At 38.4% G+C, this 24,587-nt stretch overlaps 1 protein-coding gene across 1 annotated transcript; it reads left to right on the top strand.

The window, feature by feature from the left end:
• On the top strand, positions 1–23,323 carry MRPS35 (mitochondrial ribosomal protein S35; the record flags this gene model as incomplete). Its single annotated transcript, XM_080357771.1, has 8 exons — positions 1–154; positions 2,540–2,583; positions 3,796–3,963; positions 6,014–6,074; positions 9,170–9,309; positions 10,052–10,161; positions 11,741–11,810; positions 22,947–23,323. 8 exons carry the CDS (start codon positions 1–3, stop codon positions 23,223–23,225), a joined length of 1,026 nt encoding a protein of 341 aa, XP_080213897.1. The 3' UTR covers positions 23,226–23,323.
• Positions 23,324–24,587: the final 1,264 nt, after the last annotated feature.

The following is a 24,587-nucleotide window of genomic DNA, read 5'->3' as shown; positions in this document are numbered from 1 at the left end:
ATGGCGCTGGTCGGCGGGGCGGCGCTGGGCGGTGCGGGCCACTGGGCCGTGTTCTCCCGCTCCTGCGGGAGGGCTGTGGCGGCGCCTCTTTTCGGGGCCGCGGCTTACTCCTCCGTGCCGGCGGTGAGCAGCAGGGACGGGCAACAGAGGGAAGGTGAGAGCGGCCCGGTCCGCGTTGCGGCGGTCCGGGGACGAGGAGCTCTGGGCTGACTGGGTCCTGAGAGCGGGTGGAGAGCTCAGGCCCGTGGTGTTCCTTCCTTCCCGGCTGCAGCCCGCTCTGGAAAGGCGTTTTGTTTTGCGAATATTTGTTGGAGAGCTTTTGGTTAAGAAACCCTATATTTATGATGTAGGGTACAGGTTTTGGCAGCATAATTAGTGTGAATAGTCTGAAGAAAAAAAGTGAGCAAATTGGTGTTTGCTAGCCAGATTTTCATAGAATCATAGAATTATTTCAGTTGGAAGAGACCCTCCGGATCATTGAGTCCAACCATCACCTAACTGCCACTAAAAACTATGTCCTTAAGAACCTCGTCTAAATGCCTTTTAAACACCTCTAGGGATGGTGACTCCACCACTTTCCTGGGCAGCCTGGTCCAATGCTTGACAACTCTTTCCTTGAATAAATTTTTCCTAATATCCAATCTAAACCTGCCCTGGCACAACTTGCAGCCGTTTCACCTTGTTCTATCACTTGCTACTTGGGAGAAGACACCAACATCCTCCATGCTACAACCTCCTTTCAGGTAGTTGCAGCTATAAGGTCTCCCCTCAGCCTCCTTTTCTCCAGGCTAAAGAGCCTCATTTCCCTCAGCTGCTCCTCATCAGACTTGTGCTCCAGGCCCCTCACCAGTTCATTGCCCTCCTCTGAATTCTCTCCAGTACAGGATTGTGGGCCTGTAGTACTTTCCCTGGTTTTGGGTATACCAAATGAGAATTTAATCTTTTGCTAAGGCATGTGCACTGATATTAAACATTTGGTGTCACGCCAGGCCTCAAGCTGAGCTGTTGTGCGTGTTCTGAGTGCAAATGGAAACTGTTGGGTCAGGGCTGTACCAACCTTTTCCCAAAGGCCAGATGGACATTTGTCATCTGCAGATTCAGGGGCAGGCTGGCATTCTGAAAGGCCCTCCAAGTGATGTCTGATGTTGGGGCCCATGGCACTGCAGGAATAGAAGGTGTCCTGACCTGAAATTGTAGATATTTGTAACAAATAATAAGATGGGTATGAATGAAGTGTGTCTGTGAAAGCACCACAAAAATGGCAGATCAAGTGATAGAAGAATGCTGTGTATTAGTTGTTGCAGAGCGCTATGTGTATTCTTCAGTTTAAATTTTTATATAGCAAGAGGAACAGAATTGGATCTATGAAATACTTTTCCTTAATAAAAGAATGTGAAATTCACAAATTTTTCTAAGTCTTATATAGGGTAGGGTTGTAAGACCGATTAATGAGGCAAAAAGAGCCCAAACATCCGCCCCTAACTCCCATTCGGTGCTTTTTGCTAAATATATACTGTATGGTAATGTGGTAACAATTAAAAAGCAAATGGACAAACAAAAAAGCCCCAAGCCCAAACAGAACACTTGAACATAAATTTCATGAGATTCACTTACTTTTATCTGGCTGCTATAAAGACCACATTGTTTTGCTGGTGTTGAGGGGCGCGACAGTTGAAAGCAATTAAATTACAGTTGGAAGAGTGGGAGGAAATGAAGACAAGAAAGTGAAAATCTCTGTTAAGATCAAAAATCTAGTTGTATTTGGTATCCTCATGTATCGCTATGAGTCCCTCAGCACAGTTCCAGCTGAAGTCAGTTGTTTGAAAAATGGAGTCAGTGGCTCAGGCCTGCCAAAAGGGAGTAAACTCTTTCTGTTACATCTTCTCTGAGATTGCCCAGTCAACCGCATCAACATGGTAAAATGGCAGAAAACAAACCCATCCATTTGGTCCCCATCTCAAGAAGAAAATGTTTGATGTGCAGACAGTTTATACAGAGGTTAAATGAGCCTGAGAGGGGCACAGAAGAGGGTGTGAAGATGTTCTGTCAGAAGGAAGGGATGGAGATATGGGATTCTCCTTTTGGTAATAATGAACTATTAGGTTTAGCTGTCCTGTACTGCTGGTGGAGAACGATTTGTGACTTAAGAGCTGTGTGGTAAAGAGAAAAGGAAGCACAATTAGGAAGACAACAAGTGCACTTATATCTCTTTTCTTTGCTCCTGCATCAAGCTGGAATAAATGGTGCTAGCAAAATGGATTTAGGCATGTAATCACTAAAATACTGTTAATGTGTTTCTAGGATAGACCCGTATGAAATGGCTTCCAAGCCATTTTTTTCCAAAGTTTCAAAAAATAAATGAGCGATCTGCAGTATGAGTATCTGATCTTCCCCTTCTTCCATGTAAGACTGAGAAATATTAGTATATATTGTCTTTGTAGAAGAAAAAAAAAAAAAAAGGCATACAGGATTATGCTGCACTTTTTTTCTGCAAAATGACATAGTAGTTTGTATTGAAAAATGTTTCTTTTTCTTTCAGCTTCAACAAGGAGAAGAGGCAGGACACCACAGTTCGTAAGACAGGTAGGTACTAAAACTATTTGCAATTAACTCAGAGGTATTTGAAAATGTTTTCTAAGCTGTATACTATAACAGTTTGTGCAGGAACTCCATCTGTAGTCAAAGCCTAGTGAAACAATCTGCTGTGTCTATTCCAGAATCATCACCTAGTTTGTTTCATCTCCTGTCTGTTTTCACTCTGTGTTCTCATAAAGGCAAAAACATTAACAGGGGTAAGCTAACAGTTAGCTTGTACTGACACCATGTACCACCATTCTTAAAAGTAACTTAAAGTTGCATTTAATATAAAACCAGACATTTTAATGCTATTTTCAGTATGAGTCTACAGGATTCATAGTGTTTGCTTTCTGGTGTGATTAAAAAATCTGATATTGTGAATAAGTGATTTTTTTCTTGCACAGAAGATTTGAAAACTGATACCTGAACACTTAATAGCTGCAAATATTCTTATTTATTGCACACATAAATTTCAAACCTAGTGTATTATGTGTTATAATTTTTAAAGGCAAATAGTAAAAGTAGACTTGGCAGGTATTTTTTTTTTTTAACTCCCAAGGGCAGATTTAATGATACACCAAAGCAGTCAATCCAGCTGACTGCCTATGTCCATTTGTCTTTTACCTTTCTTAATTAAAGTTTTGGGGAAAGAAACAGTGACTTTGTACTTTTTTTAAGAGCGTTTGACTGAAACCTTGGTCAGTAATTGAAGGATATAAGCTATTTCTGCAATATAGTAATACGTTGTTCCTACACTGGAATTTCTATAGCAAGTAGTTTCAGAATTACTAATATCTGTTTCTTTTAATATGAGCTTGTTCAGACTTTCAGAATTCCAGAATTTAAAACTAATTTTCTTGACCCCACCAAATGCTTAGGCACTTTACGAAATAGAGTGTGCAATTAAATACTGACTTGGTTCCCCTTCTCCTCCCTGCTGATTTATCACAACACAAGAAGATGGCAAGTTCTTCTTTCTAAGCATTTCTGAAATAAAATGCAATTTAAGATTGAGAAAGGCCCTGATACCCAAGCTTTGAGAGGCTATCTTTTAAAAATTCCTTGTACAAATGAGCACTAACTTTTGATGTAAAGGTGTCTTTAAATTTCTAGCTGTGGGAATTTATTCCTGAAATAACTTTTTGCATGTGTTGCTCGTGCTTTGTTTCACAAAACAGCACATCTCCCATCAAACTTTTATAATTTTTGATTTATTAGCATCTACCTCCCAGAACTGAGAAGATGGCTGTTGATCAGGACTGGACCAGTGTTTATCCAACAGCAGCTGTGTTTAAACCTGCATCTGTGCCTCTCCCAGTTCGAATGGGTTACCCAGTGAAGAGAGGAGTGCCTCCACCAAAAGAAGGCAACTTAGAACTTATGAAGGTAAGACACGTGCCATTGTTGTGTGTAACTTCTAAAATTATTGGTCACTAAGACCAGTGTTTCTGTCTACTCTGCCGGAGGCTGTCCTGAGGAGCCCTGTACCCCTGAGGCCCCAGAGGAAGTCAGGACGGTGCAAGAATTTGCCTTGGTTGATGAGAACTGGGTTAAGGAACAATTAGGCAATCTGGACATCCACAAATTCATGGGCCCAGACGGGATGCATCCATGGATGCTGAGGGAGCTGGCTGATGTCATTGCTGGACCACTCTCCGTCATCTTTGCTAAGTCTTGGGAGACGGGAGAGGTGCCTGAGGATTGGAGGAAAGCTAACGTTACCCCAGTCTTCAAAAAGGGCAAGAAGGAAGACCCGGGTAATTATAGACCGGTCAGCCTCACCTCCATCCCTGGGAAAGTAATGGAACGACTTATCCTTGGTGCCATCTCAAGGCATATCAAGGATAAGAGGGTCATTAGGGGCAGTCAGCATGGCTTTACCAAGGGTAAGTCATGCTTGACCAACCTCATAGCCTTTTATGAGAATGTCACAAGGTGGGTGGATGATGGCAGAGTGGTGGATGTGGTCTACCTTGACTTCAGTAAAGCCTTTGACACAGTCTCCCACAGCATCCTTACAGCTAAGTTGAGGAGGTGTGGTCTGGATGATCGGGTAGTGAGGTGGACTGCAACTGTCTGAAGGAAAGAAGCCAGAGTCATGGTCAATGGGGCAAAGTCCGGTTGGAGGCCTGTATCTAGTGGAGTGCCTCAAGGGTTGATGCTGGGGCCAGTACTGTTCAATATATTAATCAGTGACTTGGATGAGAGACTAGAGTGTACTATCAGCAAGTTTGCTGATGACACTAAGCTGGGAGGAGTGGCTGACACACCAGAAGGCTGTGCTGCCATCCAGTGTGACCTGGACAGGCTGGAGAGTTGGGCAGGGAAAAATTTAATGAAATATAACAAGGGCAAATGTAGAGTATTGCATCTGGGTAGGAACAACCCCAGGTTCCAGTATAAGTTGGGGAATTAGAGAGCAGTGTAGGAGAGAGGGACCTGGGGATCCTGGTGGACAGCAGGATGACAGTGAGCCAGGACTGTGCCCTTGTGGCCAAGAGGGCCAATGGCATCCTGGGGTGTATTAGAAGGGGGGTGGTTAGTAGGTCGAGAGAGGTTCTCCTTCCTCTTTACTCTGCCCTGGTGAGACCACACTTGGAATATTGTGTCCAGTTCTGGGCTCCTCATTTCAAGAAGGACAGGGAACTGCTGGAGAGAGTCCACTGTAGGGCAACCAAGATGATTAAGGGAGTGGAGCACCTCCATTGTGAGGAAAGACTGAGGGAGCTGGGTCTCTTTAGTTTGGAGGAGACTGAGGGCTGACCTTATTAATGTTTACAAATATACAAAGGGTGAGTGTCATGAGGATGGAGCCAGGCTCTTCTCGGTGACAAACAATGGTAGGACAAGGGGTAATGGGTTTAAGCTGGAACATAAGAGGTTCCACTTAAACTTGAGAAGAAACTTCTTCTCAGTGAGGGTGCCAGAGCACTGGAACAGCCTGCCCAGGGAGGTTGTGGAGTCTCCTACTCTGGAGACATTCAAAACCTGCCTGGACACATTCCTGTGTAGCCTCATCTAGGTGTTCCTGCTCTGGCAGGGGAATTGGACCAGATGATCTTTCGAGGTCCTTTCCAATCCCAAACATACTGTGATACTGTGATTAGAATATTTGTATTGGGTACTGTTTTCTGTTACTAAATAGGGTACTGTTCTATTTAATATCTAAATTAAATGGCGACAAATACAAATGTAAGTAGCAAATGAACCAGACCAGGAGACTTTTTTAAGATCATCATACGTGTGAGTTTTGTAATGGGGCTTAACTTAAGTCTTTTGCTAAATCAGACTTGAGAAGAGTCTTCTTATCTGAAGATTTTATCATGCATATTGTACTGCCTTAACAAATGTTAAAAGTATAATCAGATTTCAGTAATGTCCCATATTTACAAACAAAGTGCTATTATTTTGGTAACTTTTAATATGTCTGTTTCAGATTCCAAATTTTTTGCATCTTACTCCTCCTGCAATTAAGAAACACTGTGCAGCTCTTAAAGGTAAGAGGCCTTTTTTGGCTTTGTTGTAGCTGTGTGTGATGAAGTAGAAGATGAGGCATGGTCTACCACTGAAGTGGGTTATTTGTCTGGCTTTGACTAGTATTTTATGCTTTCTTGTTGCTGCATTGGGTCATACGGGTGATAGACAGATATGTCTTAGGAGCTTTTCAGCACACAACTAAGACTTTAATTTTACCTTTTTATTAGGCCCTGCTTGTACTGGAAAATTTGTATTTTAGTGTCTTAAAGAAGATGAATGATGAATGTGACTCAGTTCTCAAAAGATTATCTGTGTTTAAACTAGGGTTTAATCAGTAACCATTCAATTGAATGGAATGTTATTAATAAATGAAACACTCTGTGACAGGAAGGTCCTCTGGGGAGATACAAGATCTAATGAAGACAAAGAGCATCTCTGCCAGCCAGCAAGCCAAGAAGAAGAACCTAGGGAGTAGGTTAGTCCGAAGATAAGTGGAGGCATGAGCAGACAGGGAGGAAATAGAATAATAAAATCATTTAGGTTGAAAAAGACCCTTAAGGTCATGAAGTGCAACCGTTAATGGAACCCTGCCAAGTCCACCACTAATCCATGTCCCTGAGTTCCACATCTACGTGTGTTTTAAACACCTCCAGGGATGGTGACTCCACAACTTCTCTGAGCAGCTTGTTCCAATCCTGGACAACCCTTTTGGTGAAGAAATTTTTCCTAATATTCAATCTAAACTTTCCCTGGAGCAACCTGTGGCTGTTTCCTGTCATCCTGTGGCTTGTCACTTTTTACTTACAAGAGGCCAGTCTTGAATTGCGTGTATACAAATGCATGCAGCACACGAAACAGGAAGAGTTAGAACTCTGAGGAGTCACAGAAATGCAGAGCAAAAGCTTGTATGTTTGAGGTACGGGCAGGGATGATGTGGAGGATGAACTGACCTCTACCCAAAAGAGCAGCTCTGATACAGAGCTTTGCAATGAGATGCCTAGCAAGCTGGTTAAGAAGTTCAGAGTCAAGATCAGAGAAGCTGAAAAGGATGTCTTGGTGGGAATGTGTCACAGACTGCCTGGCTGAGAAGAGGAAGTGGATGAATGGCTGAAAAAAGCCTCATAACTGCAAGCTTTGGTTTTCATGAGGAGCTGCAGCCATCCCACCATCTACTGGAAGGGTAATAGGATGGGATGGAATCAGTCAAGATTTCTGGAATGTGTTCCAGATAATTTTTTAAAGCAGATGCTGAACAGACTATCTAGGGGAAGTTGCTGTGTTGCATGTGCTACTTGCAAGGATGGAAGAGCTAGTTGAGAGTGTCAGGGTTGGTGACAGCCTTGGTTGCAAAAACAAAATCGTGGAGTTTAAGATCTTGAGAGAAGTGAGGAAGGCAAGTAGTGTATTGAAGGTAATTTCTCAATGCAGACAAATGATGAGTTGACTAGGAGACATGCTCTGATTTATTGTTGAGAAACAAAGAACAACTGGCCAAGTATGTGAAAATTAGGGACATCCTTGGTAACAGTGATCGTGGAACTGTGGTGTTTAAAATCCTGAGAGAAGTGAGCAAGGCAGACAGTGGAACTATAGTGTGGATGTGAGGAGAGTGAATTTTGGTTTATTCAGGAATCTTATTGGCAGATCTCACAAGGGACTCTCCTAGGGAGAAAAATGGCCTAGTAGAGCTGGTGGGTGTTTAAGTTCAGCCTCCTTAAGAGCAATAATGGTCCATTCCAATGTGCAGAAAGTTGAGCATATATGGCAGGACAGCATGGTTGTGCAGGGAACACCTGAGTGACCTGAGATGCAAAAAGGAATTACACAGAAAGTGGAAGCAGGTAAAGACTACCCAGGAGGAAAAGGAGATTTTTACCTGACCATCTTCAAGAGAGCAAGAAAGAAGGCGCAGGGAGCTGCAGGTCAGTCAGCCTCACCACATTCCCTGAAAGACTGTGATGCAGACCTTCCTGGAAGCCACTTCCAAGCACATGAAAAGGCACTTTGTAACAACCTGAATAATGCGCAACCTCAGTAGGTCTCCAGGTAGTGACGAATTGGAGGGAACAAGTGATACACTGGGAGTAGGGATGCCATTCAGAGTGATGCGAACAGGCAGGAAAAATTCAGCTGCAAGAACCCTCATGAAGTTAAAGGCAACTACAAAGTCCTGCATCTGGGATGGAGTAACCTGTGAAACAGTACAGTTGGGGGTGGGGGGCAGACCTTTGCAGAAAGGCCATGTGGGGCCTGGTGGGTGTTTGAAAGTTGAACATAGGTCAGCAGTGTGCCCTTGTGGCAAAGAAGGCTAACTGCATACTGGGTTGTATTAACAGGGGTGTAGCCAGCACATTGAGGAAATTAATTGTTTCCCCTCCATTTAGTATTGTGCCCAGTTCTGAGATCCCCAGTACAAGAAAGACATGGACCTGTTAGAGGAGGGCCACAAAAATGATATGAGGACTGGAACACCTTTCCTGTGAAGAAAGGCTGAGAAAGTTGGTGTTATTCAGCCTGGAGAAGAGAAGGCTCTGGGGAGACCTTATTGTGGTCTTTCAATATATAAAGGCTGCTTACAAGAAAGACTGGCAGAGACTTTTTACCAATGCCTGTAGTGACAAGACAAGGAACAGCTGTAAGCTGAAAGAGGGTAGATTTAAGGAAGAAATTTTTCGCTATAAGAGTGATGAGGCACTGGAACTGGTTGCCCAGAGAAGCTGTGGATCCTCCATCATTGGAATTGCTTAAAGCCAGGCTGGATGGGGCTTTGAGCAACCTGATCTGGTGAAAGATGCCCCTTCCCATGGCAGGGGTGTTGAACTAGATGATCTTTAAAGATCTCCAAACCATTATTTGAGTGTAATTGTCACGTGAGACTGCATCTGGAATACTGTGTCCCGTTTTGGGGAACCCAGTACAAAGAAACACATTGAAATGCTGGAGCAAGTCTGGCAGAGACCCTGACATTATTTAAATGAGTATGGTTTCTATAAGTACTACTTTAAAAAAGATATATTGCAATAAATTGAAAACAAACAAAACACCACCAACAACAAAAAACAAGAACAAAAAGCCCAACAGTTATTACTTGGAATGTTTTCTCTTTATTATACAGATTTCTGCACCGAATGGCCAAGTGCTTTGGACAGTGATGAGAAATGTGAACAGCATTTTCCTATTGAAATTGAGACAGTAGATTATGTTTCTTCAGGAACATCTATTCGTAATCCCAAAGCAAGGGTGGTGACTTTAAGAGTAAGTATTTTTGGTAAACAGCCTTTGTTTTGAAAACCAGGATGCGTGTCTTTCTTTTCAAAACACGTGCAAGTATGATATGTTGTAAGATATGGTGGACTGACCCTGTCTGGATGCCAGGGGCCTACCACGCTCTGCTACTTCCCTACTCAGCTGGACAGAAAGAGAAAAAATATGATGGAAGGCTTGTGGGTTGAGATAAAGACAAGGAGAGCTCTCTTACCGATTACTGTCATGGGCAAAACAAACTTGACTTGGGGAAATTAATTATTTACCAATCAAATCAAAGTAGGATATTGACAAATAAAAACTAAATCTTGAAACTCCTTCCCTCCAGCCCTCCCTTCTTCCCAGGCTCAACTTCACTCCTGATTTCTCTACCTCCTCCTGCTAAGTAGTGCAGGGGGACAGGGAATGGGGGTTGTGGTCAGTTCATCACATTGTCTGTGTTGCTCCTTCCTCCTCACAACTTCCCCTGCTCCAGTGTGGGGTCCCTGCTACAGGAGACATTTCTCCACAAACTTGTCTAATGTGAGTCCTTCCTACAAACTGCAGTTCTTCACAAACTGCTCCAGCATGGGTCCTTTCCACGGGGTACAGCCCTTCAGGAGCAGACTGTTCTGGCATGGGTCTCCCATAGGGTTAAAAGATGTGCCTAACTATCTCAAAATGTTTTCAGGTTGCATAATAATACTAATAAAATTAAAAAGCTAATAAAAGATGTTTTCTCTTGTACTTGAAGGTTAAACTTTCTAACCTGAATTTGGATGACCATGCAAAGAAGAAGCTCATTAAACTTGTAGGAGAGCGGTACTGTAAGGATACAGATATCCTCACAATTACAACAGACAGGTACAGTTACAAGAAGGAAAAAAATGCCTATAGCAATGTGTTAAATATTGTTAGTTATTGAAGCTCTGTGTTTAGAAGTCTCAGTTGTTGTTTTAAGTAGCTGTCATGCTTCCCAACAGAACCCATGGGCTCTGTGTAGTTTTAACAATGATCTGAAGAGTGTCAAGCAAGAAGAATTGTATCAGTGACCAGATGTTTCTCGGTATTTTGATATTCTAGCTATAAACAATTCGCTTCAGTTATTTACAGTTATATTCAGAAGGCTGCATTGGAAAAACTTGTTTTCTGTGTTGAATTTTGAAGCCTTTAAGAGAATACATACATCTTCCTAAATTCACAATACACTTTAATTCACAGCTGCTCTCAGTGGTAGGAAAAACATTATTGATAGTCTTTGCATGTTTTTATTAGAAATCTTTTTCCCATCTTAAATTTCCCATCCTTTAGTATGAATACTGTTTTAATTTACATAAAATAAATACAAAATGGATAAAATTGTGCCTATCTTTTTCAAGTAGACTTGGAAATATGGTAGTTTAGTGGGATCACTTGTGCTATCAACAGTTTCATTTCCCTTGCAAGACTTATATTGTGGCTAAAACATTATGATAGCTGAAAGGAGCTTACCCTGTAGAGCATCTGTGAATGTCTCATGCTGTGTTCCAGAAGAAACTCTTAATGTGCCTATTGATATTTTCACTCCATTTTTAGTAAATTCGAAGGCCCAAGCTCTGAGCAGAATTCATTTCTTGTAATACAGGATTTTCCAAGCTTAGGCTCTTTCACTATGAAAGAAGTAAGAGTTCAAAAGCTTGAGTCCCTTTTAAAGTTTATTTGCTAGAATAGTCATAGTCCATAGTCATTCAAATGAGTGTTTTTAGAGCATCTCAGATGTAGTCTTGCAAGATTCAATTTGTTCTACGTCAAAAACGGAGGGTGAAGCAGCCTGCAGGAAGTGAGTGAGAAACAGACAGGAAGTTGTGGTTGATCAGCATGAGGGAGAGCTTAATGTCATCAAATTTTCAGTAGAAGTTTTTGATGACCAGTTTTAAGAAATACACTGTTTTTGCAGAAATGTGTTTTATCCCAACAGATTACCTCTGGTGATCCTGTCTTGACTTACGGCTACATTGGCTTAAACTTGTCTTCTTACATAATTTCTTAAATCTCCTGTTCTGAACTATATTTCATGGCTGTTTTCACCACTCATCCTCCTTCCTTCAGGTCTGGGGACGGGAAAAATAAATCAGATTTTGAGTATGCTGGATTCCACTTCGGCACAGAGGGCAAAGGAGTTCTTAATGTTACCCGAAGATCTGTAAATTCTTGCATTTCGCACATTTTCTTACTGACTTGCAGATGCCCATTCTTCCATCTTCTTAATACTCAATGCCTTCATGATGTTATTCTTGATTATGTGTAGTTGAGAAATGCATGTGAATCAAATACACATTTCCCTAAGATTCCCTGCATTACAAATTAGACACTTTTATGGTAAGTTTAATTAAATTTGGTTCAAAAGTATATTACAGTGGCTTGATTGATTTCAAAAATACTGTCTTTGTGTATGAATTTTCAGGTGTCCGCTAAGAAGACAGAACTATGATTATGGCATACACCTTCTCACAGTTCTGTACCATGAATCTTGGGTAAGCGATTGTGAATAACTCGAGCTTTTTAACGTGCTCTCTCGTAACTTATAAAAAGCTCCATGGCGTGTACAGCTTAAAGTAAATTATCTTAAATTCTTTTCCTTTTCCACCTCACCTCAAATTCAAGCAAGAGAAGTTGCTTATATTTGAATGTTAATTCCCCAGTCAACTTAGAGTACATTTCTTTAACTGCACAAATGCTATTCTAGTTGTTTGTATACATAGTTTGCTGCTTTTCAGAAGTTTTCTAGTTTATGATCTTAGTAAGAGATTCTTTCCCAATACTTTTTCTCACAACAACAAGCCTGAAAGTGACCCCGAGCCTAGCAGAAAACACCTTAATTCTCAGGATTCCTAAATATACCTGTAGTTTGGCATGCTGGGCTGCCTATGCACAATATTCAAATATGAATTGAGTGAATCCAGAGGAGTGGTGTGCTCTGTGATTATCACCTGTTATCTATGCATTCTTAACAGTAGCTGTGTTTAAAAATGAAAACAAGTCCATTCCAAAAAAAAAGCAGAGGGGTGTGTTACTGGTTTTAAAGGTATGGAAACTGAAATAAAGCACAGGATCTGCATTTTGCCTCATGCCAAACTCTTATCTGTTACTTAGAATCTATCTTTCTTTGGGTGGTTCCTGGGCTGCAGTAACCCATGGCTGTAATTTGGAAGTATTCTGCTTCTTAAATGCTCCCTCACAAATCTTGCCTCAAGCTGGAAGGAGTGAGAACCTAGGCTGCTTTTCTGAGCTCCCTTTTGCTCAAAAAAAGGACATCCTCCCCACCTTCTGTTAGTTTTAGGATTTCATTGCATCAGTTAGTGTCCAGAAAAATATATACAATTATTGTAACTCTTTAGATAAATATTTCTACTGAAGCAAGAGTAATGTAAACTTTTCTATAATCATTCAGGAAATAGTGTATTTGGAAATTTTCCCAGTAGTTCGTTTTTGTTAAACAATTACACATGTGAAATATCCAATGTAAAGCTATTAAAGATACTATTCCAATTTATTGATAATTTATTACAATTCTTAAGTAGTCCTCTAAATAAGATATCTTTAGACCACAGGTAGTGCCTTTACAGTGAGTTCTTCAGACTTGTCTCCTGTATTTTTGTGATTAATCATGTTGGTTGTAAGTATTACCATCAACAATTTCACAGGCATTTTGTACAGAAAACAAGTTAGCTGTCTGAAATGAAATTGTTGAAAACCCATAGTTACGTTTTGGATAACTTAACATTGTTTAAAATGTTATTAGTCATATTGTTTGAGGCAGACAGTGAAAACCTTCATCACCAGTATATTTCCACAGAGTGCTCTTTTTTAGAAGTTGTAGTTGATTAAGTACCAAAATTCACACTTCAGTTGTTCTATAGTATTCAAATTAAATCTCCATATTTAGCATTTTTATGTATGTCAGTGTTCTTGATTTCTATCATTGCAGTGATGGTATAAAAAATGTAATAGGATGAGCCATATTTCTCTTTCACTGGAAGTTACCTTGAACAATAAATTTTGTAATTGTAGAGCGCATCAAATTAAACTCAGCTTATACTAACGTCTTAAAAGATACATTTACTTTAGATTTCAAGTGCTTTGTACACATGGATATTATTCTCTCCAACAGTATTACATTGCAGTACAAATCTTAAATTAATGACAGATCAGTTTCCTGTATTAAGCAATTACAAGAGAAGTACACAACGCTCATGTTATTAATTCCAGACAAACAGCACATCTGTCCTTTGCTCCAGCATTACTTAGTGATGGAAGACAGGGCTATACGATATTGCTATGTGAGTGTTCAGTATGTATTGAATATGCAAAACTCTCTTGCCCTTTTATTACCTTTCAACTTCCATGTTAATATTTGATGAGTTTGTCAATCACTTGTAATTGTCTTTGATTTCCATGAAAAATTAATGGTCTCCTGAGACACTTTGTTTTTTTTGTGTAACATGTTTTGTGGTTTGGGTTTATTGTTTTTTTGTTTTTCATTATCAGCAGGAATGCCTTTTAATAACTTGCTGAAAGATGGTTTCGATACATTTTGTAAACCGTAAACAGTGTATGGTTAATTTTAATTTGTAAAAACTTTAATATAGACAGGGAGTGGCCATCCTTGTAGACAGTAACATCAGTCCTGTTTACAGAACTAAATACAATATTTGATGACTTTCCTGCACAAAGTGTGTCACAATGTAGTATCACACTGTGTTTTCATGCATATGCATGATGGAATTCAATAAAAAGATGAGGGCAGTGTTACATTCTTGCCAAGTGAAAGGAAAGCTGGCTGCATGTAGATTTTGCCCTCAGTCCTGAAAACTTTGCCTCCTATCTCTCTAACACTATAACACTATAATTCATGTTAATAACTGGATTACTGAATTTTATGAACTAGAAAGCATCTGAATATATAAAAGGAAAAATTGTATTCAGATATCCATCAAGAAATGTAATTTTAGGTGTAATTATGTGTTAGTTGCCAGTGATGCATAATTCTTTTATTACAGTTACGAATTAGAGCATCCAAGTAGTTTCAGAATCTGAAAGCTTTTTAAAAGAATGACAGTTCTTGGTGGTTTTGTTGGGGATATAGTGAACTCTGTGCTAGGAAGCTGCATTGTGTGGAGATGCATTTCCAACAGAAAGTTATTCTTAAAGTAGTGGGTGTGAGGAGTTTAGTTCTGGCTCGTCTGTCTATTTGTATACAGGCTCAGAAGAGAAAATGTATCACTGTGTCATCAGTGTTACAAATTTTTTGTATGGTTTTCCAGTCTCGGCTTCAATAAAAACTGAGAGCATCCACAACTCACCAGTTCTATTGCTGCTGCAACTAGAGGGCTCAGGTGGAATTAAGTTGCAATAGTCCTTGTTATAATGGAGTTACAGTTTAAATATGCAACAGGTATGTGCAGACAAAATAGAAAGCAAAGAGTTGAGGGGATTACCAACAGTTGGTGCAGGTGTAGTTCTGACTCAAGGCTCTGAATATGTTGTTCAGTGGATTTCTTTCTTGGATTGTGATGTGGGGAAGAGAGTTTGTTTTCATTTAAATGAATAAAAGGTTATCCACATCAGATTTGTCAGACTGGTTTCTGAGAGGTACCAGAGCAAAAGTGAGGGAAGGATCTTGATAGGTTAATGCACTGACTAGCATTTTTGAGTCCTCTAACCAGCTAGCAATCAGTGGATGATGCAAGAAGACAGGCAACCCAAATTGTGAAAGGCTTTGAAGACATATGAGAGGATTGAACCAGCTGTAACAAGCTTTCAGAGAAGTTCAGGTGTTTTTTGTAGTCATGTGTAAGAGCTCCCTTTTTTGAATCTGTGGGGAAGTAAGAAAAATGGAAGGAATTGAAAGAAAGGAGTGGTTGGTAGTGATTTTTGTTTGCTTGTTTTTGTTGTTTTTTGTTTTGTTTGGGTGGGGTTTTTTGTTGTTTTTTCTTTGTTTTGTGGAAGGACTAAGTGAGTGAATATAGGGTTCTTTTTTGTTGTTTTGTGACTGTTGGAGGAAGAAGCAAGGGTTTCCACACTGTGGGATGGGGAGGGACGGGGGAAAAGAATTGTCAGACTGTTGATAGATGGTCAGAATGAAGAGTTAAGATGAAGAAGCTGACAGAGGTTGCAGAGTGCAAAAAGTTACATTCATTACTTGGGAATACATAACCTCCACGAATTGGTAGTTAAAAGTAGTATTGCTTTTGAAAGTGCTGGTTTTCCTGCCTTCTCATGTTCCCACGGAAATGCCGTCAATGAACTTAACCATGCAAAATTCTGCAAAAGCTCTGGGTGCCCAAGACCTTTCAGGATTACGCTAGAATTTACTAAAACACAGTGCAGTGTAACCAGTTTGTATTTGATCTGTATTTAAACAAATAACCCCCCTTTTTTTTGAAGAAAGAAATGTAACGATTTTCTTCCATACTCTAGAATGCATTCCTGTAGCACATAATACTACCCTTGCTTTTGGGAAAGGGAATCTGTAGTGACTTGTTTTTTTTTTTTTTTCTCCAGAAAATAACAATCTTGTTTGTTTGTTTTAATAGAGGAAGTGAAGGAAGAGAGGAGGAAAGACATGAGTTCATCCTCTGGTTCTTGATCCTATCACAGATTCAAATGAGATACAATGATGCAGTACAACTATGGCAAGCCATTCAGAATATTGGCAGCATATAGGTGGATTGGTAGTAGTTGCTTGGTAAGATGAGTTTGAACAGTGGGAGCAGTATTAATTAGGGGTCTACATATTGTGTTCTTCGTTCAACTTATTTGAAATACAGGTTGGCTAATGAGGCTGCCTAAATCTAATGCAGAGTTCCACTTAGTTGTAGTCTTTGTTACTTATGGATGCATAAGAAGCGTACCTAAACATCCCAGACTGATGCATTTGGCACCTTAATTTTGGTAAATGTGGATATGTAGCAGGCCAGTGAGTTCAGTTTTCTTTAAAACATTGAGATTTTAAAACTTAAGAATATATATATTTTTTTTTTATTTTAGAATACATGGAGATCTTTTGCTTCCCATTTAATAGTTTTCAGGTTATTAATCAAATATGTGTGTTTTGTTGGCTTTTAGAATGTATTCAGTTGATATCTGAATTGCTAAGAATTGGACATTTTCTGTGATTCCTTTCAAATTATCCTGCAGGATTGTGTGTAGATTGGATTAATCAATGAAAGGGTGGAGATATATTAGGTAGATTGTTAAACAGGAGCTCAATTAGTTATATTTCCGCTGCCTTTAAATGATAGTACTACTTGAATGCTGTAACATCTCTCTAAGCCTGAATGTATTTTTATGTTGTTAAGTGGCTTTTACAGAGTAAGAGTTTGCTGCCCTCAAGTGGTTAAAAAGATCATAAACTCATTTCTTTACACTCAGCTGGGGTTAATAGTTTATCACTAAAAAGTAAAGTTCTGCTATGAGTTGAAAGTAGGAAGGAGAAACAAGTGGAGCAGAAAGTCAGTTTTCCAGTAAGGAAAAACATTTGTAATTATTAGAAAGGGGAGGAATCTGGGAAAAATAATGAGGAGGAAATAACTTACAGTTGTTTTAAATCTGTCAAGACTACGAAAAGGTGCAGCAATTTTCCTTGCTCCAATTCCATGTGATTTTCAACATGCATAAATACAACATGATGGAAAGTGGAGGATATAATTCTGTTTTACACAATTGAGATCTTGAAAGGTTAGTGAAAAGTTACCTTTGCATTTTTTATTCTGCAGTGTATTTCTTAAAGTAAAAGGTCCAATCTGTCATGCTAAGAATAACAAAGTAATGCTGCACACACTTTTGAACTGTCTTGCTTTTCCTAGTACTGTAGTTACAGGAATCTTATAAAAAAGATTTAAGACTTAAAAGAACAGTAAGGAAGAAGGAATATAGAAGTAGGGATAAGTGGAAAGTGGCTACTGAATATGTACAGTAATAGGCAAAGGGTCTTCTGGGTGCATCTCTTTGCATTGTGCTTGCATAGTACTTAATAGTACTTGAAGTGAAAGGACAGGGAAATTGAAGCAGAAAGGTGAGGAAGGAAAAAACCTGAAGAATGGGCAGACGGAGCGACACTAGAGTCTTAACTGAAACTTTCTGTGAACTCCAAAGCTGTGCAGTTTGAAAGAACTTGAGGAAAGTATCCCACATAGCTTTTCCATTCAAGTAGAGCATTCAGCTGCAAGGCACTGGTGGGGTGGAGTGTCTGTGTATACATGCAGCTGAATGAATATTTTTATCTAACAATTGGTGATAATCATAAAATCGATTATATAGCTCTATCACTTAAATTGCACTGCCTTTTTTTTCATTTACAGTCAACTTAAGCCATTTCAAGTGAGCACTTCAGGTTGTGCCAGGAGAACTTGGTAACAGTAGAATTTTGCTGTTTTCATACTAGGAGTTTACCTTGTAATTCAGCCTAAAATATGTGAAAGGAAAGGAGTCCACTTTTGAAATGTAAGCAAGGCCTCTGACCACTTAGGTTTCAAAACTATAATTTAGCTTCATGTTCTGAACACTCAATATGTTATGACATGTGGGTTGTAGGGTTAAAATGGGAGGTTGAGGCAGACGTTCTTCAGTCTTGCTGAAACTCTCTGGGCAGAAGAAAATTCAAGATTTATTGAACTGAAAAAGAGGGCCATAGCTTAGTGATTAGAGCATGTACCTGGGAGAGACAGGTTTAGAGCTCTGGGCACCATTTAGTTTAACTGAAGAATGCTTAGTGTAAATTTCCTGACTTTGAGATCTTAGAATAATGAAGTGTGATAGAATTGTGCCCTTCCTACAATAGTCTTCTTTCTCAGTATGTCATTATGTATGGTTTAAGTAACACATATTGAGGCTGAAGTAAGGGTGGTCTCTAAATGTTGTAATAGATACTTTGTTTTGAAGTATGTATTACGTTTCATTGTGCACTCACTGGTGCTCAAAATCTAATAACTTGAAAGACTCCTCATCATTAATGTGAGTCAGAAAAGATAAAGCTAAGTGGCACAGTACATGTTACATATAATAAGCTTTCGCTGAAGATCTAAATTCAAACATTTAAAATCAAAGGAAGCAATTTTTCTGACAGGAAACTTGAATTGCAGTGAAAGAAGGTCAAACCTTTCTGTACCTCTGGCTTGGAACCACAAATGATGAACATCCAAGCAAAAGGTTGAATTAAGAATTGTCTTTGTACTATTTCGGACTGTGGTAAGCTTTTAGCTATACCTTGTGTTAAAGCCCTATGTTTCTAGGTGCTAGAGAAACAAGGTTTCTTTTTCATCCATAAATATAGGTTTTGCAACTGTTTGATCTTCAGTCTAAATGTTGGAGAGAAATGAAGTCTTATAGGGCATAGATATTAACACAATCAACAGAAAATCATCAAAGATTTGGACCCTTAATATCACTGATCTTTCTTGATGAGATTAGAATCTTACCTGATTTGCATTCAGAAAACAAACTGAGTTAGATAAATACCTTTTAAATAAACCTTTCAGAAACATGGAATTTCCAGAAAAGAGATGCAGCCACTTCAGCCCTGAGAAATTAGGTATTGTCCTCATTTTTGAAAGACGTTATCTAGATGGTGACTATTGAGGACTCAAATACAGAAACAGATACTAAACCTGTGAGTATGAGAAGTATGACAGCATCTCTTAGATCCGATACTATGTTTTTCTGTTTTACATGTGTACCTTACTGGAGTGTTTAGTCCTCACAGTCTTTCCTGATTTTGCTTGACATTCTAGGAGTCTTATCTGCCCTGTGGCCTTGCTGTGTCCTAGAAAATACCGTTCTGCTCATTCAGAAGAATGTATTTTAACCTATTCTGCGTCACCAAGCAGTTAATTTTTTTTGTATCCAATCTCATCAGATAGAAATATGTTTTACCTCTTTACAAATTTATGTTGATATTTCTTGTAAGTTGCTAACTAAATAGGTCAAATGAGTAATATGTCCAAAGACATAAGTATGTAATAGTTTTGACGACTCCTCTTTGGCTTGAAGGTGCCCAGTACTTTGAAAAACACTAGCATAGCGCTCATTTATGACCTGAAAACCTGTGATTATTGTACCACACAGAGTATCCTTTATTTCAAGGCAGTACTAAGAAATGTGTGTATTTATTCAAGGCTATAAGGAGTTTGAAATTTTACTTGCAACTGAAAGGACTCTCCTTCCCCTCAAGAAAAAATCTCAGTAAAATGCTTGCTCTTTGCTAAACAGCATTCAATTTTTTACTGTTTGATCCATTTAAAAGAAAATTGAGTAACATGAGTTATGTTAATTGCCTTGAAGATTTCAGTGTGCCGCTTAAAAGATTTATTTAAAATGTCTTCCCCCAAAAAAACAGTAGAGGACCAAAAACTGTAATCCTGCCTGTGGCAGCAAAATTATGAAAGTTAAACTTTAAAAAAGAATTTAAAAAAAGGTGAAACGCTTTCTTCTTTTCTGTACTTAAGGGTACAATATGTATTGAAGCTTTTAGTTAATGCCTTTATGTAAAAAGCAATTTTACTGGCCAGAATACTATTTTAGTATTTATACTGTGTCAGTACTTCAGATTAAGCACTGTGAAGGTTTATAAACCTCCCAAAAGACTGGCTTAAACTGTCATGTAAAAGATTTCTTCCGGAACAAGTCCTTATTCTGTTTGTAGGAGTAAAAAATAATTCTCTATATTTACATTAGGCAATGTAAAAAAAAAAAAAACCCACAACTTTTTTGCATCTTCTTTAGTAACAGGCTTATGTCCTTTGACTTTATATGAAAAGGTTTTTTTCTGTGTTTGTTTGGTTTGTTTTGTTTGATTGGGTTGGGTTTTTTTGGGTTTTTTTTGACATTTCTCATTAAAAGTTTTGGTAAAAGAACCAGCTGAAATTATCAGCTGAGTGCATTTTCAGCCAGGCTGGTTAATAGTGAGGTTCTGTCCTAGGTGTGATAAAATGGAGCAATCATTTTTAGTGAATTCATTGAAGAAACATTCTTTATTTTTAACCTCATTCACTAAATGGGGATTCTAGAAGAATGTTAGTACAATGCCGCATTTGTATTCCCGTTTTCACAGTTTTATTCTAATTTCTAAAACTTACTGCAGTGTTTACTAGCATTTTACATTAGTAAGGAACAAAAAAAATGAACTAACAAAACTCTGAGTGATGAAGACCTCATTTTTGAAGTTTCTGTCTCTCTATTTTTCTTCATAGCATTTGAAACTGAGACTACAATACTCATAACATTTCCACTATTCAGAGTTCATGGGTGATTGTCTACCTAGGGTGCTTTTTCGAATGAAAATACAACTCCAGATTCACTTTTTCTCTTGCAATAAATCTGATTGGAGAGGTTTTTAAGTTTCACTCAATACAGTTGGTTTGCAAAAATCTGGTTTCTGTTGAGTTTCCTGTTTGTGATGTATGTCTGGACCTGTGTACACTGGGATAATTTTTCATTTTGAGGCATGGCCACCAACATTGCAGCAATGGATACTGGCTTCTTGTAGCAGGGCTGAGGAATGGATTTTGAAATCTCCCCCTACTGTCAAATCACTTCCTGCCTCCCTCTCCTCCAGAAGTCAGATTTTATTTTAAAATCTGTTTTGACACACCATTCTGCTGGGAAGAATTCCAAGAAAGAAAAAGTTAACAGTTTCTTTGGCCTCCTTTAAAGACGGGGAAATCTTAATCTCTTTATCAGTGTGCATCTCTGAAATCCTGTATGTTAATGTGTGCAGAGAAGGAGGATTTTCCCGAGGAGAGAAATGTAATAACTGTAATTAGTTCTTGTTGTCTCTGCTGTAACTTAAAGTGTTTAAAAGCCTCAAAGTGGTCTTTTGTTTGAATTTCAAACATGAGTTTGGTCTAAAGAGCCAAGAGGAGCAATACCTGTATTCCATTACTCTTGAGAAACCCTATCCCTGTGAGAGAAGCTTTGCTTTAAAAATCTTTTGGAGTTTAGTAAAAAAAATGTCTTGGATATCCATTATGCAGATAAACAAGGGATATGTAAAACAGGCTGGTGTCATTAATTGAAAACTATGTAAATCTCCACATTGAATTGCAGTATTTTTCAAACATACAAGGAATACTTTACTATACCCACTTGTTCTGCTGCTGCTTTAGCAATACAGGTTACAGTATCTCCTTTTTTTCCATCCCATTAGAAATTGAATGAGTTTCTTTTACTTCTGTGTTGTATTGTGTCCAGGTTTTAATGTCAGTCACATGAGCCTTTTAGCAGTGTTAATCACTGTTTCTGACTAAACATTTGGACTCAGAGATTTAAAAGGCAAGAGATGCCATCTACTAGGTTCAGTGTTAAAGTGTTTTTAATTCACATAGACAGACCCAAGCGCACAGGGTTTTACAGGAAAAAAATAATCTTGAGTCTTACTAAGGTTATTTGACTTCAGCAAGTTTGACTAGTGGACAGAATACTGTAAAATAAACAAATGAAAAATAAACAACACAGCCCCCCACCAAAACAAAACAAAAGAAACCCCAGCCGCCCTGTGATTAGTGGGTTTATATGATGTAGATGCTTTATAATAATGTTTCTTTGAATTTACTCCCAGAGAAATGTTTTTCTTAGAATTGCTGTAGATTTCGTCTATAAAAACATGACCACCCTAAATAAACCAAAAATAATTCAAATTGTGATTCTTATATATTTGAAGTAATATAAGGCTACTATGTATTGTTTACATCAATAAAGTACTAAATAATTATAAATACACAAATAAGTAGTCAATCTACACTATATTAAAAAATACATAGCTACAAACCATATTTATTTACAAAAGTACAATAAAATATAAATATACAAAACCAGTAGGTAATAACATTTGAAATATCCCTATAACAGTCTGTGAATCTAGAGGAAGGCCTGCCGAGTCAGAGAAATATTTAAATACAAAATTTATGAAGCACAGCTGCACAAACCAAGTATTTACAGGCAGTGGGACCACAGAACATTTCAACTGTGCTAAACTTTTGATCCTGTCTAATCTTGTAACACCAATTAGGGAAAAATTAGCATGTTGTGCATAGAGATTCTTTTGAGGCGCAATTTGTTTTGCAGGAAGAGGAAGTGGATTAATTGGTGGTGTTTTTCCGTATGAGTCACGATTAAAACATTTCCCAAATGCTGAAGGATTGCTGTCTCTCGTCATAGGTTACTTCGTATGGGCTGTCTCACTTGGTGTCTTGCAGCCAATGTAAACGTACTGAAGTCATATGTTAGGGACATAATAGCTAGGTGGCTGCTTCCAGAAGTTGAGCGTTTAGGGTTATTTAAAATTAGTACTTTTACAAAGTTTTTTGTTGGTCGTTCTGTATAGTCCATAAGCTTTTCTTTCCATTCTGACTCATCTTGTTATATCTGTCTGATACATGAAGAACTTGATAAGTGGGATGAAAGAAACTCATTCTGCACAGAAAATGTTTGGCGTACAGGCACCTTTTGAACTCTGAGACTTGAGTTACAAGCCTTGGACTTCAGAGGAAGGGAAATACCTTTCATGTCAACAGTAATTTTTAAAGTGAATTTTTATGAGATAAGTTTCTTCCCATTATTGTAGCCTTGTTTCAGTCTTGAGAAGTTTTAAGATGATGTATATTTTCTTTTAGAAAACAGAGATGTGGGAGAGTGAGAAGACTGAGGAAGACATGGAAGAGTATATCTGGGAAAATAGCCGCTCTCAGAAAAATGCCTTGGATACACTACTTCGAATAAAAGCCTCAGAGAATGTCAGTGATGTAACTAAGGAAGAGCTTCTTGCATCTGAAGTGGTTAAGGATTACAGAAACTCTGTAATTGCACTTAAAAATGAAGGTGAAACAGAAAATAACATGTCTCGATATAAGGAATCTGTGAAAAAACTATTGAATATGCAAGCGTTACCATGAGAGCCGACTCTGCAGGTACATCTGATTATTACAGAAACTACTGTGTTAATGTTTCTGTATGATATGGTTATATAATTATTCAGAACCTTAACCAAAAATATGAAACTTGACGATGAGTTAATTTAAATAGTTATCAGATTTTTCTTTACCACTGGATTTTCTTGTAAACATAATTTTCCTGTCTGTGAACCTTGTTCTTTGAATAAAGTAAGTTTTGAGTCATATTTGTGACTTGAACATACTATTCTGTGCTTTCTTAGCTTGGGAGATCCTGGCTCAGTCCTCTGCTTAATATCATTCTGACTTCTCACACAACTTATTTTGGCTTATAACTTAGAGCAACAATGTCAAAAATGATGAAATTACTTGGGCTCCAAGTTCCATTAAATAAGAGTCTTAAAGTTAAGAGCTCTAAACTTTCTAAATGCTTTTCAAATGTCACTCAGGCTTTTCTCTATTTTTGTACACTCTATCTGTAAGATAAAAATAACGTTGCTTGAGTAATTTTGGAGAGAAGTTGAAGCACACTGAGCAGCATGAGGTTCTTGCTTGTCACGAGGGCTAATAAATACCGTGAGTAAAAACACCTCTCTCTAAAATGACCAATAAAAACAAGGTAGAAGAAGGGATGGTAGTGGGAAGGTGAACTAGCAGTTATTTACAGGATACAAAAGTGAGGAAATAAGGAAGAATAGTGAGAGTTGCTGAAAGTGAGAGCTGGTGGTGAGCAGCTTAAATAGGAATGGACTGAGTCTTGGTACCCTAAGGCCTGTTGAGTTGTCTCTTGAATGTATTTAGGCTCTTCAAGAAAAAAAGAAGTTTGTAGCACTCAACTTCTGTGAAGAACAGAGAAGGAAAACGTATGGATGTTTGTCTTATATTTGGTAATTTGTATTTGAAAGGAATTCATTTGAAACACTGGAATCATAAGTGACTTTTATTGGCTTCTCATGGTTAAGAAAAAAAACCCTTAAAAATATCAGCTTGGAAGGACATAATTCTATTTTTGCTTCTATTGTACCTTTTTGGCTTACCAAGATTTCAGCTTAGATAGAAAGCCTTCATTTTCTGGAAGAGACAGAGGGAGTCTTTATTCATCAGATAGAAGAATTCTGCCTGCCTATAAAAGAACCTAGCATGTGGCCCTGCCAGCAAGTCTTTTGAGAGGAAACAACGTAAGAGTAAGAACACTGAATATTAAAGTGTAATTGATTGCTGCCAAGTGACTCATTGCTAGGATTTTTTGTTGTTTTTGTCTTTACGTGCAGCCAAAGACTGTATATATTCCCATTTCCAAAACATTGTCAGTTTTGGAAGGATTCTTCTTAGGTAGAGATTGTTGTCATATGGCAGGAGACTGAG

Source organism: Nesoenas mayeri (assembly GCF_963082525.1).
Source record: "Nesoenas mayeri genome assembly, chromosome: 1".
Lineage (NCBI taxonomy): Eukaryota > Metazoa > Chordata > Aves > Columbiformes > Columbidae > Nesoenas > Nesoenas mayeri.
The sequence above is the reverse complement of the archived record's forward strand: the minus strand, read 5'-3'. Positions and strand labels throughout refer to the sequence as shown.